Source organism: Pseudoliparis swirei, chromosome 3 (assembly GCF_029220125.1).
Source record: "Pseudoliparis swirei isolate HS2019 ecotype Mariana Trench chromosome 3, NWPU_hadal_v1, whole genome shotgun sequence".
Classification (NCBI taxonomy): Eukaryota; Metazoa; Chordata; class Actinopteri; order Perciformes; family Liparidae; genus Pseudoliparis; species Pseudoliparis swirei.
In genome coordinates, this window is record NC_079390.1 from 6,113,731 (window position 1) to 6,135,582 (window position 21,852).

The following is a 21,852-nucleotide window of genomic DNA, read 5'->3' on the forward strand; positions in this document are numbered from 1 at the left end:
GATATTTCAAAGTAAAAGTCCTAAATGTTTAAAGAAATCGGTCATTTCTTTAATGTTTGAAGTGCTTTATATATGTTTTTCCTCATAAGCCCCAGCATTGACTGATGCAGCTGTGTTCAGGACAATCTTGACTTCCATTATCCTGGGAATCAGACAAATCTACGGTCCAAATTGGGAGATATTTCAAATTAAAAGTCCTAAATGTTTAAAGAAATCGGTCATTTCTTTCATGTTTGAAGTGCTTTATATATGTTTTTCCTCATAAGCCCCAGCAATGACTGATGCAGCTGTGTTCAGGACAATCTTGACTTCCATTATCCTGGGAATCAGACAAATCTACGGTCCAAATTGGGAGATATTTCAAATTAAAAGTCCTAAATGTTTAAAGAAATCGGTCATTTCTTTAATGTTTGAAGTGCTTTATATATGTTTTTCCCCATAAGCCCCGGCATTGACTGATGCAGCTGTGTTCAGGACAATCCAGACTTCCATTATCCTGGGAATCAGACAAATCTACTGTCCAAATTGGGAGATATTTCAAAGTAAAAGTCCTAAATGTTTAAAGAAATCGGTCATTTCTTTAATGTTTGAAGTGCTTTATATATGTTTTTCCTCATAAGCCCCAGCAATGACTGATGCAGCTGTGTTCAGGACAATCTTGACTTCCATTATCCTGGGAATCAGACAAATCTACGGTCCAAATTGGGAGATATTTCAAATTAAAAGTCCTAAATGTTTAAAGACATCGGTCATTTCTTTAATGTTTGAAGTGCTTTATATATGTTTTTCCCCATAAGCCCCGGCATTGACTGATGCAGCTGTGTTCAGGACAATCCAGACTTCCATTATCCTGGGAATCAGACAAATCTACGGTCCCAATTGGGAGATATTTCAAAGTAAATGTCCTAAATGTTTACGAGTAATCGGTAATTTACTTAATGTTTGAGGTGCTTTATATATGTTTACCCGGAAAAATCTGGGAAATAATTTGGGAATTGTTAATAAAACATGATTTACCCTTCAACTTCCACTGATATGCATGCAAACTAATACATTGTTTCACACACACACACACAGACACACACACACTGACAGAAACACATAGACACTCACTGTAGCGGCGTTCCGTCGTTGTTGTTTTCTTAATCCGCTAAAGAGCTGCAGACACAGTGAGTTTCCTCTCACGCGCATGACAGGAGACCGTTCATTTCCTTTTCTTTCGATTTTATTTTAAACAGCAAAAAACGCTGACAAAGTAAACAAAATAATAAACGTTCAAAACGATCTCATGGTCTTACGTTAAAAAAAACAATATCTCTCATGTCTCATGTCTCTGTGCTTACACCTGCTGCCGTCATGACGTCATTAAATAGCCTGGCTCGAGCGTCAGTCATTAACATAAAGATCTTGTAATATATTCAACTTATAGTTCCTCCAAAATGAGCATAAATCTAAATATTAAATTATAAACAATTCTGAAACTTAAATATACTAAAAACACACTTGTGGCTCTTACACTCACACACAGGCAGAGACACACACATACTCACACACACAGACACACACTCTCATACGCACACACTCTTACACACGCACACACAGACAGACACACACACACACACACACAGAATGACAGACACACACGCACACAGACACACATTCTCACACACAGACACACACATACAGACACATACATACAAACACAGGCAGAATCTCACACACACACACACGCATACTCTGCAGACTGACCCTTGACCTCCCAATTGTCTCTCAGATATAACCCTACTGCTTTATATTTAATATATTATATTTACCTAAATACAATACTTTGAGGTAATGAGGGGAATCCCCTCCAAAACTTCCACAAGAGAGAATTGTCACCGTGCCAATAACCCTTATACGATCCTTAAAACCAGTCTTTTAGTTAATTTGTCATACTTTCAATTAGCTTAAAGATCTGGATTCTTTTCAGATTCAAAGAAGGGCCTCTGAATATGAATACCCTACGGCGTTGGACCGATAGCTCTGAGTTAAGGGCCCCAAAAACAGGTTAAAAGGGTCAAATTGGGCCTTATTCTCTTAAATTTGCATATTTTTTGACAAGTGCAAAAATGGCCATAATCTCCTAAATATTTGTCCTGGAAATCCCAAATTGAACACAGACACTCAGGACAGGGCCTACAATGAGGTGATGGGGTGAAATTTCCTCCGAAACACCCACAAGAGTTAATTGGCTGTCTGAAATCCAGGACTTGAAGAGGGTGTGTGGTTTAACAAATCTGAGACCCTGTTGTGAGCTTGGGCTGATTTTAGCTTTTTTTTCTTCTAAACATGTCAGAGATTAGCTTTCTTTTGCAGGTTGTAGACCCTCCCAAATGGGGCCCAACCATGTAGGCTGGCAACATATAGCACTTAGCATCCCTGCTTCGGAAGGGTTTAAAAACCCGGAAAAAACAAAATTCCTTCCTTCAAAGGTTAACAACTCCTCAAATGTGTGTACTATATGAACAATTTCAATTGTATTCTACCCAATTTGGGAGTGGCTACAACCTGGAAAAGAAAGCTAAGCTCTGACATGTTTACCCAATTTGACCCTTTGGACCTGTTTTTGGGGCCCTTAGCTCAGAGCTATCGATCCAAAACTGTAGGGTATTCATATTCAGAGGCCCCTCTTTGAATCTGAAAAGAATCCAGATCTTTAAGTTGATTGAAAGTATGAACAATTAAAAGACTGAACAATTAACTAAAAGACTGTGTGTGTACGTATTTAGGTAAATATAATATATTAAATATAAAGCAGTAAGGTTATATCTGAGAGACAATTGGGAGGTCAAGGGTCAGTCTGCAGAGTATGCGTGTGTGTGTGTGTGAGATTCTGCCTGTGTTTGTATGTATGTGTCTGTATGTGTGTGTCTGTGTGTGAGAATGTGTGTCTGTGTGCGTGTGTGTCTGTCATTCTGTGTGTGTGTGTGTGTCTGTCTGTGTGTGCGTGTGTAAGAGTGTGTGCGTATGAGAGTGTGTGTCTGTGTGTGTGAGTATGTGTGTGTCTCTGCCTGTGTGTGAGTGTAAGAGCCACAAGTGTGTTTTTAGTATATTTAAGTTTCAGAATTGTTTATAATTTAATATTTAGATTTATGCTCATTTTGGAGGAACTATAAGTTGAATATATTACAAGATCTTTATGTTAATGACTGACGCTCGAGCCAGGCTATTTAATGACGTCATGACGGCAGCAGGTGTAAGCACAGAGACATGAGACATGAGAGATATTGTTTTTTTTAACGTAAGACCATGAGATCGTTTTGAACGTTTATTATTTTGTTTACTTTGTCAGCGTTTTTTGCTGTTTAAAATAAAATCGAAAGAAAAGGAAATGAACGGTCTCCTGTCATGCGCGTGAGAGGAAACTCACTGTGTCTGCAGCTCTTTAGCGGATTAAGAAAACAACAACGACGGAACGCCGCTACAGTGAGTGTCTATGTGTTTCTGTCAGTGTGTGTGTGTGTCTGTGTGTGTGTGTGTGAAACAATGTATTAGTTTGCATGCATATCAGTGGAAGTTGAAGGGTAAATCATGTTTTATTAACAATTCCCAAATTATTTCCCAGATTTTTCCGGGTAAACATATATAAAGCACCTCAAACATTAAGTAAATTACCGATTACTCGTAAACATTTAGGACATTTACTTTGAAATATCTCCCAATTGGGACCGTAGATTTGTCTGATTCCCAGGATAATGGAAGTCAAGATTGTCCTGAACACAGCTGCATCAGTCATTGCTGGGGCTTATGAGGAAAAACATATATAAAGCACTTCAAACATGAAAGAAATGACCGATTTCTTTAAACATTTAGGACTTTTAATTTGAAATATCTCCCAATTTGGACCGTAGATTTGTCTGATTCCCAGGATAATGGAAGTCAAGATTGTCCTGAACACAGCTGCATCAGTCATTGCTGGGGCTTATGAGGAAAAACATATATAAAGCACTTCAAACATTAAAGAAATGACCGATTTCTTTAAACATTTAGGACTTTTACTTTGAAATATCTCCCAATTTGGACCGTAGATTTGTCTGATTCCCAGGATAATGGAAGTCTGGATTGTCCTGAACACAGCTGCATCAGTCAATGCCGGGGCTTATGGGGAAAAACATATATAAAGCACTTCAAACATTAAAGAAATGACCGATGTCTTTAAACATTTAGGACTTTTAATTTGAAATATCTCCCAATTTGGACCGTAGATTTGTCTGATTCCCAGGATAATGGAAGTCAAGATTGTCCTGAACACAGCTGCATCAGTCATTGCTGGGGCTTATGAGGAAAAACATATATAAAGCACTTCAAACATTAAAGAAATGACCGATTTCTTTAAACATTTAGGACTTTTACTTTGAAATATCTCCCAATTTGGACCGTAGATTTGTCTGATTCCCAGGATAATGGAAGTCTGGATTGTCCTGAACACAGCTGCATCAGTCAATGCCGGGGCTTATGGGGAAAAACATATATAAAGCACTTCAAACATTAAAGAAATGACAGATTTCTTTAAACATTTAGGACTTTTAATTTGAAATATCTCCCAATTTGGACCGTAGATTTGTCTGATTCCCAGGATAATGGAAGTCAAGATTGTCCTGAACACAGCTGCATCAGTCATTGCTGGGGCTTATGAGGAAAAACATATATAAAGCACTTCAAACATGAAAGAAATGACCGATTTCTTTAAACATTTAGGACTTTTAATTTGAAATATCTCCCAATTTGGACCGTAGATTTGTCTGATTCCCAGGATAATGGAAGTCAAGATTGTCCTGAACACAGCTGCATCAGTCATTGCTGGGGCTTATGAGGAAAAACATATATAAAGCACTTCAAACATTAAAGAAATGACCGATTTCTTTAAACATTTAGGACTTTACTTTGAAATATCTCCCAATTGGGACTCTTCCTTGGTACAGTAAAAAAGTTTTAATGTTAGCATAATTTAAGCTAAATCTCAGAAACGATCTATAAAGATTTGAAATCAGTTAATTGTTTACTTGTATATGTTAGTGTATGATTTGTCGACATCTTATTTTGAAAAACGGATGTTGTTTCACGTAGTTCTTTCCGCTAACTTTGCAAAACCGGATGTTGTGTCACGTGAATCCTTCCGCTAACTTTATCAAAACCCTCGCGCGCTCCCGATCGAATGCGTTTACCGTCAACATCAGTCTATAGGTGCACAGAAATGTAAGTGTCGGCTGAGTTGACCACGGAGATCCGAGTGTCGGCTGAGTTGACCGCAGTATGTATGGCTGCTGTGTTCTGCCTGACAGGCACACAGAGACTTTGACCGATGCCGTGGCCCGGTGGGTTTGTGGCGTTGTGAATGTGGGAATGTTCATCTGTTAATGTGCTTAAGAGGCAGACATCTCGGTAATTACATTAAACCCGGGAGACAGACGAAGCTCTCTCTCTCTCTCCCCCCTCTCTCTCTCTCTCTCTATGTTGCTGTCTCTCAACTGTGCGTCAGAGAGGACATGAAGGAAAGTGAGAGAGATTGAGAGAGAGAGAGAGAGAGAGAGAGAGAGAGAGAGAGATAGAGAGAGAGAGAGAGGGGAGGGGGGTCCGGGCCACTTTAAATATAGAGCAAAATAACTGACCCTCCTAACGTGGTGCTTTGGCGCGCATTTGTCTCCGTGCACATATTTGCATTAAATCCCTAATCCTAAAATATACCCCCCTCCCCTCCCTCGTTCTCACGGAGATGCAATAAGCAAAATTAAACCATGATCCAGATTGGGACAACAAATGGCATCTGAAGGCCCTGGGCTCGACTCCTGTGCACAGCGCGTGCCTGTGCGCTGTTTTCAGCACTAATTTTGACAATGACCTTCTCAAAATATCGAGGAGCGCGCTTCACGTGACGCTACGCGGCACAGAGGCTATATTTGCAGCAGTAGACTGGTTCCAACTTGTGTATCTTTTATCCTTCTAATGTTATAAATGATTCTGCTGGCAAATAAATAATAATAAAATGCAGTAGAATGATGTGAAAATAAGTCGAAAAATCAATTTCCAGACCATGTGTTTAACGGTTAGATGAGGTGTCGGTGTACTTCACGACTACTTGTGACAGCCCACATGAGAATAAACAGTATTCCGCACAGTCAAACAAGTTGTTGTTGTTGTTGTTGTTGTTGTTGTGGCTCTCTGACCTGCCAGCCGTCTCTCCCGGACATTCCTCCACAGCAGATCCCAAGCCTTGGACGTGGAGTCCCGCAGCTGCTCGCTGATCGACCGCCGCAGCTGCAGCTTGGCGGACCTCCGCTGGGCTGTCATTGCGGTGCAGCCGGACGCATATTCCCTCAACTAAGAAAAAAAAACCAGCGCCCTGCTCCAGCACCTCGTTATTCCTCACGCCTCCCCCCTTTTTCTTTTTTTTATTCCACTGTGTTTTTGTCACAGCCACCCGGGCTGTCCGGCTCGGGCCGCGCGCTCCCCACCGGCCGCTGCTGCTGAGTCCTGGGCTGCCGCAATGGTCGTCACCGCTTCACCTGCACGGAGCTCCCTCTCGAGCTGCGTCACTTTCCTGCAGCAGCGGATGGGCTCAATGAAGATATCGCGGTTGAATTAATCCAGCATTATGACTGCGATCCTCAGACCCCCACCCCCCACCCCCCAGCCGGCCGGAGACTCCTCTCGGTAGAGCGGAGGTGCAGCAGCGTTCCAACATAACTTCTTTCTGCATGCGAGTCCGGATCTCTGACATGGAGAGCCAGATGTGAGAGGAGGGCTCCCCCCTCCCCATGTGTAAGAGTCTCTCTCTCTCTCTCTCACACACAAACACACTCACAACCTCACACACACAAGGATCTCTTTCAATCCCCTTGATACACACTAATAACACAGTCATGCCACACACACACACACACACACATACACACAGAGACACACACACTGAGATGTGTTGCTTTCTTTAGCATCTCTGGTCATTCGGTCACACATGACCTCAAGGAGCAGCTGTACGAACTGTTGCAACAGACATTTGGACGTTCGGCAGCAACTGGCTTAAAAAAGAGTCCTTGTTGTTCCTTTCCTTTCCAATGAATGGATTGATGTTTCAAATCTTAAAGACCTATAGTGAAGACCCATTGAGCAACATGATTATGGCTCATATTACTTACTCTTAATGTTTTTCATTGCTTACTTTTAATAGTATGTATACTTACTTTTATTGTGCTGTACTGTAGCTTCACACTGTGTATTGTGTGTTCTTCTTACCACGTATACTGTTGTAGTGGGTCTTATCCTGTACTGTTTGTTATTGTTTTATGTTTGTTATGGTCTGCCAAGGGACTACAGACAATCTGGTACAACGCATCAAATGGTGACATTTATGTTTTAAGTGTACATGGTCCCTTTTAAATAAAGATAATAATAATATAAAGCAGAGGTATACCCAAAACTCAAGCCAGTTTCTCAACTGCCCAACGGTATGCAATATAAAAGGACAGGAACAGGAGAACAGACCTTGAGGCGTTGTAGCTGCATTGTCAATCTTTCTCTGTGATGTTAATGCTGTGATATTTTACAGTTATGCTCAAGAATAATAAGAAAACTCAAATAATTGGCTTCAGTATAGCGAAGGCATGACAAAGAGATAAAGAGGAGCGCACTCAACAGAAGACATGCTCCGGTCTGACAACCTGAAGTGAAAGTGTACAAACATCAGCCGTCTGAGTCGCATTCACCCCCCTCTGCCACGGCGAGAGCTTCGCCCTGAGTTCAGAGGTACTCCCGTGTTATCCCAGGAATGCCAGAGGCCGAGTGATCCGGACTGACCAGGACGCTCCCCAGCTGCCGTCCGCCTGACAGCGTTGGATGTCCTGTTTGTGGCGTTGAGTTCCAGGTCAGCGTTAACTCTCTGAAGTCGACGCCCGCAGCACCACGTTTTTCACTGTTTCCGTTTTTAAAATATTATTTTTTTACTTTACCCTTATTCCTCAGTCCCATTTTTATCATTCTGGTGAATGGTGTGACGGACCACATCATTTCTACTCAAAAAACGATCAAACAAAATGTGGTTTTATACCTTTATTTACATGTATCTAGCATTGTATTTAGATAATTCACTGCTTTTAGGAATCTAGGACCTTTGGTAAACCAATTTCAAACACCAAAACGGTTCGTCCACGTGAGTAAAGGTGTGTTTTCACAAGAGATATGAAGAATTTATAAAAATCGAACTTCAATTCTCAGCTTTTGGGCCATATTTTCTCTTTCCACTTGTGCCTGAGGACAATTGTGCCTGATTATATAGAGAGCTGAGATTGTTGATGTATAACACATGGGTATGTGTCATATGCAAAAGCCTTTAAAAGGTGAATTTAATCTTTTTTGTAAAATCGAAAAAATGACCCCAGACTCCAGAGGGTTAATCCATGAGCGGAGACCTGAGTCCACGTTCCTGTCGAAACACGCCTGTCATCCAAAGTAGTTATCAGAATCCGGCACTTATCTGGACCCAGAGCACCGTTTTACTGGTATGGTCGTAAACTGGGCTATGAATAACGGGTTTGAGGGTAAAAATGTAACTTTATCCAAACTCTAAACTTTTAATATTAAGCACATAACTGCAATACATCACATCGGTGCATCACATATATGCACACCAACATCATGCCATTTTAAAATGTCCTCAGGGTTAATTTATACATTTGCAGACGTGACAAATGTTAAATATAGAGCTGCATATATAGATTATTTTCACCGTAGATTATTAATTTTAATCGATGAAATAGTGAAAAATGCCCGTCACAATTTCCTGACATATTCAGGCGACTATGCCGAGGACCTCTTAAAAAGAAGCTGCGGTGCACGGATACATTCTGAGGGAACCAATCACGGTGAGGATAGAACGTAGAGAAACAGACATGAGGCGGTGAACCTGTATGTGCCATTTGAAGACCTGACAGGTGGCAATGTGTAGGACTAAATCAAGTCTGCGTTTAAAAGAGGTCCAAGATAAACCACCAGATGCAGTGGCGGTGTGTCCATAGAGGGCGCTAGGGCGCCCTCTCTTAAAATGTTTAGATGGAAAAAAAAAGAAGAAAAAAAATTAAATACATCCTGTCAAAAAACATTATATGCCAAATCATTTAAATAGTAAATATACCGTGTTGACGTGCTAAATGTGTGTGGGAGACCGTCAGCCTGTCAACAACCACTTAAGTTAATGTGAAAAAATATAATATATCGCCACTCATCCTCACGGAGAGAAGCCCCGCCCCATTTTCGGGACACCGGCCCAATGTGTGTGTACGGCATCGAGCAAACATTTCAGTCATTTCGGCAAGGACGGCTTCTCATTGGCGGATGAAACGTGAATCTTGGGGCACAAAAATGTGCGCTCATTGGCCAATGACATCGTTTTATTATTTCACGTGACTGGACTATTCGGCAGATCAGAAACGTATCGTTCCTCAGCCAGAGAGCTCCACCGAGCTACGCGAGCTGGTTGCTAACGGAGCTGTTAGCTGGAGCTCAGTGAGTAATGCGCTGTTTAGTTTCTCCTGTCTGTTGTTCCAAAGTCCTGGGACTGAAACTCTCTGGACTACAACGGGGTGAGGGATCTAAAGAGCTTCAGACAAGTGTAAAGCACGAATCTTGCCGCAGTTATCTAGCTAACAGCATGAAGCTAACTCGCTAACAGCCTGAAGCTAACCCTGTCTGCAGAGCAGAGCAGCAGAAGGAGACCGAACTGGCATCGAAAACACAACGAAGAAGTTCTGAAAAACAGACACATTCCCTCCAGAATAATGGAAACAGGCTGGTTACAGACATGATTGACTTTAACCAGAGTTATTGAGAAGTTTGACCACTTTAAAGAGAGGAGGCTACTTGTCTTTACAGTAGTGGGTCTACTCTGTCAAACACCCAATGTAACATGTGATCTCTTTCTGACTCTATTCTGCTCTGAACCTCTTTCATGTGAGGGTGAAACTCTTTTATTTTGCAAACCTCTGAAACCCAACCCAATGTTCCTTAAAGCTGCTCTGAACCTCTCATGCCCAAAGTTACAGTGTGTTGATAGTTGTTATAGGACAGTGTTGAGCACGGTGTGTTCTTTAAATAAAGCTTTGTTTTTTACAATATTCTACTCAAAACCTCTTTTCTTCTCATTGTTGAGTGCTATTTAAACTGCGCCCCCCCCAAAAAAAAATTCACCAGCCGCCACTGGTGGCAATGTGTTGAACTAAATCAAGTCTGTTTTTAAAAGAGGTCCAAGATAAACCACCAGATGTCTTGAGTCATGACGGACAAACACACTGACGCTTCAGGTGATGTCATTCCCCTTGTGTCCTAGATATCCAGGGAGAATGTATTCACGTCTAACCCATGTGGCCATCTGTCGGTCAAGGCTGAAATGGTGGGAATCATATGCTCCTGTTCAGGCACGTGCAGAGATAGAGCCCTAGTGGTGCTCAAGCACCAGCCCTTTTGCCCTGGATTAGTAAAGTGCCCTTTTTGCTGGAGCCCACTTTTTTTTCATTCATCAGTATTTAAGAATAAAAGTTACTCTCTCGGTCATCAAGTCCCCCCAAATGTGTTTTAATATCCGACGGGGCATTTATTGGAGTTCTTGTGAGAATTTCGCCCCGACATGCTCCGGGGCGCTCACGAGCCCCCCTCCCCCCCGCCGCGCCCCTCCCTCCCTCCTCCTCCACTTCCTCCTCCGCGCAGTGCTCCTCGCACCACCAAACGGGTGCGCCTCCTTCTCCTCTGACCCGCAGCATCAGACAAACAGGTCATGACGGTGTTTGTCCGCTGACGTTGTTTTGTGATAAATCAACCACAACATTAGCGCTGCTGAAAACATGACGTCACAACTGGTCCGACGTTTCCTAAAAAAATTAACAAACAAAAACTCACGAAATCCGTGATTTCAAAGCCTTGTCCAGCTGTTTACTGACGTTAGTTATGTTTAGAGAATAGACAGAGAGAAGAGAGAAGAAAGAAGAGAGAGAGAAGAGAGAGAAGAGAGAGAGAGAATTATTATTCCGTTCTATTTAACTGGGGCTAGTCTAGTATTTGTGTGGCCAAACTGAAAAAAAATTCATAAGGCCTCTCTTGTTCAGAGGGCCGGGCCAAATGTGGAGGCGGGCCGCACATTTTTGCTGTTGATGTCTATCAATATCGCTCATTTTGAAAATGACGTCAGAGGGCAATACTGATCCGTATCAGACCTGTGAGGAGGGAAATACGTTGCTGGCATGACGACCCATTAGCCAATCAGAACGCTTGTACTGTTGTTGCTATATAATAATTCATCTTTATTCATAAAGAAAATGTAAGCTAGCGGTCTGATGCTGCCCAGAGAAAACGCAGGTCGAGGACAGCGTCATCAGTGTATTGATGCTTATGCTTCAACTCTGTGAGAATTTTTTTTGGGCATTGGGTGCCCTTTTTTGGGGTTTGAGCACCTGCCCCCGAAATAAATATGTTAATCATTCAAGTAAAAGGTGCTATGTCATCCAGACAATTTTGTGTCTTCCATGAAAATCTTATCAAATGAAGACAAGGTTAGAAATAATGATTAATATTTAGTATTAATTTTGTTCTTCAAACTTCAAGCTCAAAGGAAGGCCAGTTGTATAGCTTATATCACCAGCATAACTGTTTTCAGCTGTGCTAACATAATTGCACAAGGGTTTTCTAATCAGATATTAGTCTTCTAAGGCGATTATCAAACACAATGTACCATTAGAACACTGGAGTGAGAGTTGATGGAAATGGGCCTCTATACACCTCTGGAGATATTTCATTAGAAACCAGACGTTTCCACCTAGAATAGTCATTTACCACATTAACAATGTTTAGAGTGTATTTTTGATTAATGTTATCTTTATTGAAAAAACAGTGCTTTTCTTTGAAAATAAAGACATTTCTAAGTGACCTCAAACTTTTGAACGGTAGTGTACATCAAAATGGCTAATTTTACAACCACGAAACCCAGCGTAACACCAAAGTGTAACGTAAAGCCTGAAGGTACCAGACAGAGTGACGGCATGACGGCCATCTTGTTTTCATCACTCAAAGAGACATAAACATACCATGTCAATATAACGTGAAACCCACGCAAATACAAAGCATGCCTAAGTTAATGCATAAGTGGACCCATATGTATCCAGTTTGAATATATAAACACATACACACACTACCTCGTGACCTGTGTCATGTGTGGGCAGCGGGATTAAGGAACACACATTATCACAGCCGACTTCTGGCACAGCAGGTTTGTAATCAGAATACTTTGGCATCACTCTGAGAAGAGAGGATTAAGTACCATTGACATTTTTCTGTGTTTTTTTTAGGTTCTTGTAGACATTTACCACTGATATATGTCTTTCTACTGGGGTGAGCAGAAGAGGGAATGAAAAAGAAGTTCCCCAAAACATTATCTGTGGAGAAATATCACAAAACACGCTATATTTCCATGATGAGTCTTTTTGTTTTAAAAGGAAACCACTGATTACCTTCGCATTGAAAATGCGGAAGGTTATGTTTTGATCGACGTGTATTTATTTATTTATTCATTTTTTTAAATTTGTATGCGTGTTACTCGCATAACACAAAAAGTATTAAACTGAATCGCATAAAATTTGGTGGGATGATTGTTTATTATCCGGGGACCATTTGTTTAGATTTTGGGATCGATCGGGTCAAAGGTCAAGGTCATGAAAAAGTCAACATCTTCTTGAATCGCATGCCATTTGGTGGGATGATTGTTTATTATCCGGGGACCATTTGATTAGATTTTGGGATCAATCGGGTCAAAGGTCAAGGTCATGAAAAGGTCAAAATCTTCTTTTTACCATAGCACGGTAAATTTTTATCCAATTGGCATGCAACTAATGCCAACATTTTCGTAATTCAATGCCCAATCTTGTGATATGCGAAGGTATGCGCTCTACCGAGTGCCCATTCTAGTTTTACATGTGAGCTTCAGTTAAATCGTCGGGGGAAGTGTAACTATGCCTGTAAGAAAAGATGTGTAAGCCTCTTTTAAATATTAAATCTTGAACCCATAAAAGTCAGGATGTCTCGGGCCCTGCTGCTTCAGTTTCTACAATTCTTTATTTAATCCGTCTCTTGTGAGTTCCCTACAGAGGCTGTATATAAAACGTGGTTGACGTCACCGCAATGTCCCCCATTGGTTTGCGGACTGCAGTTTGGAAGCGTCGAGTTCGGCATTTTGTCCGTCGCCATCTTGTTAGGGTAAGGGTTAGGGTTAACCAAAATGTTACAATTAACTTCCATGAACTGAACACACACTGTGAAGGGTTCAAAGTTGAGCGAACAAGGCTGCGGTCGTGACCTTGCACCCACAGCCATGTCCTACAGCATGTCCTATCGCCTATTTCACGCTCGATAGGACAATATTTGACATCACGTCTCGATAAAAGACTTGAAACTAGCACTTGAGAACATCAACTCACATTTACTAAGGTAATACATCATGTGAGAAGTATAGGGTCATTTCATCATAGAGTTATGTACAGTTGGACTTATTCTTGCAACCAGAGGAGTCTCCCCTCCCCCGATGGCCATTAGAGAAAGAATGCAAGTTTAAGGCACTTCCTTATTGGCTTCACTTTGCTGCCTAGTCCCGTAATTGTATATAGAGGACATATGACATTGCTAGAGTGCCCTTTCAAGGAAAAAATAGGTTATCACCTCTATCAGTGAGTGAGAAATTATAACATCAATAGATCTCCATCACTGACCATCGGTCACATTTTTTCAGAACGCCAGATTAGAATTGAGAATGTTCTTCTTTTTTTTTTTAAAGGAAAGGATGAAATGTCTTGTAGCACCATTAACTCAGATGCAGCCCTGTCTCTATTGATGAAAATACAACTGTCCTGGGTAGATTGGACTTAAAAGCGATGAAAGAAACCGTAGAAACAGAGGGGATTGTGGGTTAATGTCCAGAGACAGAATGAGTGAGTATGAAAATAGGCCCCGGGGTCAGAAATGTAACACTTCAGTGGGAAAACCACAACACTATAAGTGACTTTGATCCGGGGTCAGTTTAGTATTTCTCCGCTGTGATGTTGAAGGCTTTGATATGTGGATGGTGAGTCGGTCCTGGAGGTCAAACTCTACTCGAGAGAAAACACCACGGGAACTGTGTCTCACAGCGGCAGCCAATCAAAACACCAACCCAACCCATTCCTTCAACAGCCAATCAAAGCAGCACAATGGACATGTTCTCTGGACTAACCCGACGTCTGAATTTCAGGACAAATACACAGCAGAGCGTGGGCGTGTCCCGTGGGAGAGCAATTAAATCAGGCAGTGGTTCTGTTAGGTTGTAATAGTTTATTTTGATAACATCTGCAGAGGTCTTATGTTTTAAATTAATACATATAGAAAGATATTATAATAGAAAATATTAGGGAGAATATTGATTGTTATTAATGTATTATGAAGCATAGGGGTAATGTTTACTCTATGCAAATGTAAATGGCAAGAATTAATGTATGTTGCATGAGAGTGACTGTATGTTAGTATTATAGATTGACGAGGCCAGTTGAATTCCGTCAAGTGACTTACAATAACAAGGGACTTTTATTGTGAAAGTGACTTTAATGCGGACAATAACAAGACGGGACTCTTATTGTGAAAATACTTGTTTAGCGACTTGACCGGAAGTGACGTTTTGACCGGGGCCAGGGACATTGAGTATAAAACTCCGTGGATTAGAGAAATCGGGTCTCTTCCACAGGTATTCTCGACGCCGGAAGGAGGGCAGAGGAGCCGATGAAGATCACGATCGTGAGCCTTGAATGCTTGTTTTACCCTTCCTGCCATTAAATGTTGATAACTTAATTCACGCGCGTCCGGAAGCCTGTTTTCCATCATTTGCGAAGTGCCCAGTTTCAGAACTACTTTACAGTTCCAAAAATGGACAATAGGGCAGATTTGGAGGCAGAAAGGAGGAGAAGGAGCAGCAGGAATTGGAGGCCGGGCTTCTCTCTCTCTCTCTCTCTCTCTTCATCCTGTCACATTTCAGGTTATGAAATTGTATCATCAGCATCATCAGAACATCTGCACACACTGCATGTGATGGACACAAAGATGCTCGAGGCCATCTCTTGTATTATCTCCAACGAGAGATGATTTGGCAAATTCTGCTGCAATCGGCCTGAACATCATTCAAACAGCACTTTACACTTCAGTATTTAAAAATTACTTAGGATGAACTGAAAGCGTTCATTATTGCCAGTTTTAGATGCATTTTGTATACGTTCTGAACGTGAAACTTCTAATTTCAGGGATTTCAGTCCCCGAGTCTCCTGGACTGTGATTGTATGACTGTAACACACGTATTCTGGGTTAGCGAGTTCATGCTGATCGATGATTTAACTGGTCACGTGATCAGAGACTGTGATGAACGACTCTCTCCCAGCTTCCTTAAATTGTCTGCTCAGCTACTGTGCTCCCTCTTTCCCTGCCTCCTCCTCTGGCTCCGCCTCCTTGTCCCTGCTCATTTGTTCTCTCCTCTTCATCCCTGCCACTGTGTCGGTGGTCCCCGTCTTCTATTTTCAGAAACACTCGGTGATTCAGGACCAAGGTGCTCGGCTCACTCGGCTCTACTATTGATGCATGCGTACACCACCTGTACTCATCCTGTATGTCACCTCCAGACGGATAATCATCTTCATGCAACAAATTCCTATCATCCGATACAATAAATTGTCTCTAGCGTCAGTGAGCACCACCAGTCTGCTTAAAGTGGAAAACCTCAATATTAAATGAAACCATTCAACAGATGGTACTGCGTGACCTTGACCTAAATTCCAAGCTCATATTATAATCATGTGAACCCTGAGAGCACACACACACACACACACACACACACACACACCTAATCATCTCACTATGATTCATATAGTACTTCCATATGTTGCTCACTCACTTCCTTTAAAAGCATTTCGAAGAGCACCGCTGCAGGAGTCAAATCCCAGCATCTGTTTATGAGTTCACTTGCAGCAACACAACATGAGCTGAGACTGAATATCTGGAAACACAGGTTGCTTTGTGGAAAAATAAAGTTGCTATTGTATATTTACATAGAGGTAAAAACACATATTTATATATATATACCTTGAATAAAAACAGATTCACACTTCATTTGCACTTGAATGACACTTACTCATGGTATTACATATGTTATTACGCATGTTATTACGTATGTTATTACTCATGGTATTACTTATGGTATTACTTATGGTATTACGTATGGTATTACTTATGGTATTACTTATGGTATTACTTATGGTATTACTTATGGTATTACTTATGGTATTACTTATGGTATTAATTATGGTATTACTTATGGTATTACTCATGGTATTACTCATAGTATTACTTATGGTATTACTCATGGTATTACTCATGGTATTACTCATGGTATTACTCATGGTATTACTCATGGTATTACTCATGGTATTACTTATGGTATTACTTGTGGTATTTTTGTAGTTTGTCTTTTTTGAACAAATGTTACTTCCTTGATTCTTGTTGTTCTGAGTTTGTACTCATGGTTGAATGTACCTACTGTAAGTCGCTTTGGATAAAAGCGTCAGCTAACTGACATGTAATGTAATGTAAATAAAGCTAAAAGAAGTAAAGAAACAAAAACAAAAAAACATCGACGGCACAAATAAAGTACGTCCGTGCTTTAAACAATGATTTAGTATTCGAGAGGTGCTATTGTTAACCCGACCCTTGACTGTGATACACCAGAGTGGCACTGTGATGGACAGCTGCTCCCTGCAAAAGCAAAGGCAGTGAAGACTCAGCAAGAGAATAAATGCACAGAGACAGATGGCGGTGCACTAGAGATCCAAAGAGCAGAATATCAGAGATGTGAGGTCATCTTTGCTCAAAGTTTGAAGACATTTGATTTTTCAACAGAAGAATGACTGATTGGAAACGATTGTGACTTTCCTTTCTGACATCTGACTTAGATCTTCATTAGAATGAAGAAATAATGCATTCAATTCCAGATAAATCAATATTTATCACGTGTAAGGAGCCTGAACTGAAACAACAACATTACGAGGAGCCAACATTCGACCCATCTGTTCACGAAGGGCTAGAATCAACAGTGTCGGCGTGTCCCTGTCAATATTTCTTTACCAGCCGTCGGGGGAACGCTGCAAAACCGTTCCTTGTCGGGCATGCAGAGATAAGTCTGCCGACATCGCCCACCTCCTATGCTGAAGACCGGATCACCTTCAGATGGCTATCACCGTGACCTGTCTGAGGCAGCGGGAACACAAAGCAGAGGTCTCGGCCTCAGGACCACGGAGGAGAGATGATACAGATGGGAAATTTGGGGGAAAACCAGAGTTTGGATATGGGAAGCAGACTCAGCCTGAAGTATAAAGTATGGAACTTTATGGGGAGGGGTAGACATTGTATTTGGAGACAGACGGAGGGGGCTGGGGGGTTGAAAGCTGAGCGCGGAGGGCTACGGGGGTGCAGACTGCGGTATGGAAGTAGCAGGGAAACAATAGCTAATGGATACGGAGGAAACTCCACAGGTCGCGGGAGTGCAGATCCCATGCTGATAGCAGGTCTTGTTGCCGGGTGTCTCATTCTAAAGGCACTTAGGGGTAATATACACAAAGTGATGTTTTAGCTGTTAAAATAAGCATTTTAGCAGGAAAATCCTCAAGGACCGACTTCCTTCCTCGAGCATTTTCTCAGTGCTCGTACGGGGTAGCAGGACCACACGCAAACCAACAAAGAGTGTAGAGGCAACGCACAAATATGCACTCATAGGTGTGTCGTCAAACACACATGTCAACACATATACACACAAGTAGTGGAGTTTTACCATCTTTCAGCTCATTGTTTTGGTTGTTCTGGCCTGTAACTGTTTTGGTTACCGTGTTGGTTCCACATGTATACGGTAATAATATTTCTGTGTTTACAGCTCGTGTGTGTGTTGCTTAATTTAGCTGATAGTTTAGTTTAATAAAAAGTAAAATGATGATTTGGGACTTTACAATTAGGACTAGAGAGAGAGTCACGGTTAGATCATTTGGGATCGTAGCAATATCCTGTAGATGCGCAGTAAATGTGTGTTTATCTGTGTGTATTAACGCGTTTGCATGTCGTGTTGCATGTGTGTCCTTTACACACAGAGACACAAGGCAACAGAAGCAACACACTGGATTCATCGGGAGGTTTATGGGAGACGCGCAAATATTTACAGTGAATCAGAATCGAGATGGAAAATAAAAATCACCGTGGGGGTCGAGTTACAGTTTGAACGATCAGAAAAAGACAGCAGAGGACAGACAGACGGGGGGAAATGAAAAAGGGAGAAGTGAGGGAAGACTGGGACTACGGCCAAATCCACTTCCAGACTTGTTAAAGCACTGCTGCACACCACTGCAATATTCAACACACACAAAGACACACACACACACACATGCTGACTTACTAAGCCCCAAGTTAATAAGGGACCTCCTAGCATCACAACCTTTTAATGCATGTACTCTGGTAGCCCTCACATCACAGCTACTAACACACACACACACACGCACACACACACGCACGCAACACCACAACAAGCTACCGTCATTAAGCTATAAACGTTTATTGCAAGTTAATTGCTGAGCCAACTGCTTTTCCGTGGGAGGTATAACTTATGCATAACACAGAGGAGCAGTAGTAGAGATTTTCAGTCACACACACACACACCTAAACACACCCATGACATTCATCGACACATGAACAGACTGAACCCTCTGACACGCTCAGCACTTTTACGCAAGATAAAAGAAAATGGCAAGAAAGTGTGAAAGTTTGGGTGAAACATCAGGACGACATTACTTCAAGGAGAATGTGTCAGAGGTCACCTTGAGCTCCACATCAGCTGAACCCCTCCAGTCAGACATATTAAAAACATATTTAAAGACATGCAAGGCCCACAGCACAAGGATGCACGGACCAGAGGGCGAGATGACACACAGCTTCCCAGAGTGCTTTCCAATAACGTGAAAACCTGTCAGATTATGTGGGGGTTTCTTTTATAATCCTGGACTGCCGTGAAAGTGTATCGAGAATGTGTGTCAGTGTGTGTGTTCGGTTCATGCCAAGGTCATTCGTAGCTTATCAGCTGCTCTAAAATAGCAGCACTCTTCTAAAATATCTTTGAGTGGCAAGTATAACCCGAGCGGCAGCGTTCCAGTCAGCTCGTGTGAAACAATGTGGAGCGGGAACAAAACAACGCACTCGACTCCAACTCCCAACTAGAACGGGCACTCGGTAGAGCGCATACCTTCGCATATCACAAGATTTAGCATTGAATTATGAACATTTTGGCATTAGTTGCATGCCAATTTGATAGAAATTGACCGCGCTATGGTAAAAAGATTTTGACCTTTTCTTGACCATGACCTTTGACCCGATCAATCCCAAAATCGAATCAAATGGTCCCCGGATAATAACCAATCATCCCACCAAATTTCATGCGATTCGGTTTAATACTTTTTGAGTTATGCGAGTAACACACATACAAATAAATAAATAAATACACGGCGATCAAAACATAACCTTCCGCATTTTCAATGCAAAGGTAATAATAAAACGTAGCAATGATTCATCTGGAAGGCCCATATTAGTAAACATTCATTTTACATGAACAGTATATTTTGTATAAAGTTTGCCAGACTGTGTACAAAGTTTATTTTCAATACATGAGTGTAAATATGATTTGAGAGATGTTTGTAAATTCACGGTACAAAGGGCTAAAAAAGGGATTAAAAGAAGATGTATTTCTGTTGTAGGAGTCCAATTATGGAATAATGTTGAAATGAATGTAAGAATGGTGAACTCCTTTTTGGTTTTTAAGGGAATTATTTATAAAACAATTCTTGAGAGTTATAAATGTAATTAAAAACGTATTAATATGGAAGATGTATGTGGTAGTATATATAAATATATTGTTTTTTATTTTGTTTATTGTTGTTTTTTTGTTGTTGTTTTATTTTTCTTCTTTATTTTAAATTAATTTTCTGATTTATTTTGATTTCAATTTAGGATCGGAATTTATAGGCATTTTTTGCTTCTACCTATACCTTTTCAGTCTTTCTCTTTTGTATATTATATAGGATAATATTGTGTTGTATTTGATTTGATTGACTGAATAAAATACACAAACAAACAAACAGATGCATCTTTTTACAATTTTTCCAAAATGATTTTTTTTGGGGTATTTTATGATGTATTCATTTCTAAAATACATGAATGCACTATGGAGTGACAGATTGGAGTTGTTGTTTTGGAAAGGTATTTGCTTCGCAAGTCATTAGTAAATCTCAAGCCTTGGCTGAAGTCCCAAGTCAAGACCAACAAGTCCCGACTTGAGTCGAGGTCCTAAACTTTGTGTTTCAAGTCCAAAACAAATGTATTATTATTATTATTTTAAATTTTTTTTAATGGTTTATTTAATAAGGGACAGTGCACATTGATAAAAACATTGCAGTAAATGTGCCAGAGTTAGCCAAGAGGCTATTTTTCATCTGTAGTCCCAAGTGAGTCTCAAGCCGTTGCACTGAAGTCCCTGCAGGTCGAGTCCCAAGTCCTGAACGTTGAGTGTTTTGTCCTAAAGCAAGCCACAGTGCACTCTTATGGCCATTTTAATAACATAGTAAGAATATATGAAAACATTTACAAAAACCCTGAAGTAAAAAATATATATATTTATTTGTTCCAATTTTTTTTAAACAAGTGCAACTAAACTGATAAATAAAAGAGAGATATGGGGAATTAAGTGTTGCTGTGACTAAAAATCGGAAACAAGAAATGATTTGATTCGTGCCACACGTTTTGAATTACAGACGGATTAATCTTTCGGCCTGGGGAAAATAATCAAGTGTTCTACGGCTCAAGATCTTGTGAAGCCATTGATGCCATTGTTTCATGGTTTTATACATATTTTTACTAGTTACTGCTCGACTGACTGATGAGTCGCCAACTTAATTTTGTTGTACGTTTTTACCATGAGAATACACATCCTTACCTTACCTTCCTTTTGAAGTCAATAGTAATTGTTGTTAAAGTCCAAGTCGAGTCTAAAGTCATATAATTTGTCTGACTTAAGTCCAAGTCATGTGACACATTTCCTTTCTGTGTGCACAACTCGATATGATTGGCTGCTTAATTTCAGGAGTTGTAAGTATTCAAATGTGAGCTGGCGATGAATTTCATCATTGATTGGTTGGGTCTATGTTATGAGGATTGTCACCTGCCAGCCAGCGATGCACCTCCTGTAGCTCACAGGAGGAATCAAAGCAAATGTCGCCATCTTTGAAATAAGCATTTGAAAAGCAGCGGAGGCAGATGACAGGTTGATTTAAACCAAATGGATGTTGCCCTGATGGATCTATTTTTCAAGTGAACCCTACATTGGAAAATGGTTTTCTGCATGTGTTGCAGAGCAGCCGACACTGGGGAGGGGATCTTAAAGATGAAGAGATCACTCAAATGCAAACCAACTTTAGATCAAGCAAAGCGCTTCAGCATCCATCCCAGAACACTCCAATGTAATTGCATATTAATTCCTCAGAAAGAAAAAAATGTGTTGAAAATAAATCCGTTGCCGAGATTACATATTTTCCTCAGAGCAAATTTGATTTAAACCGCATACCATCATGGCATGCATTCCCTCACACACACACATGGCCACATCAGTCACACACACACACAAAAGATATATATATATATATATATACGCTACGGATGATTACAAAAACCTACAGCTTGATGAAGACA

General features: G+C 40.9%; 1 protein-coding gene across 4 annotated transcripts in view; it reads right to left on the bottom strand.

The window, feature by feature from the left end:
• Positions 1–21,852, bottom strand: part of stard13a (StAR-related lipid transfer (START) domain containing 13a) — a 69,052-nt gene that overhangs the window by 38,929 nt on the left and 8,271 nt on the right. For 2 of the 4 annotated variants that reach the window (XM_056444740.1, XM_056444729.1), the window contains exon 1: positions 6,207–6,645. The exons of the other annotated variants lie outside the window; for them this stretch is intronic. In XM_056444740.1, the coding sequence (XP_056300715.1) occupies positions 6,207–6,330 (124 nt within the window). In that variant the 5' untranslated portion in view covers positions 6,331–6,645. Of the gene's footprint in view, positions 1–6,206; positions 6,646–21,852 lie in introns of those variants that run through there. 4 annotated transcript variants of the gene reach the window in all.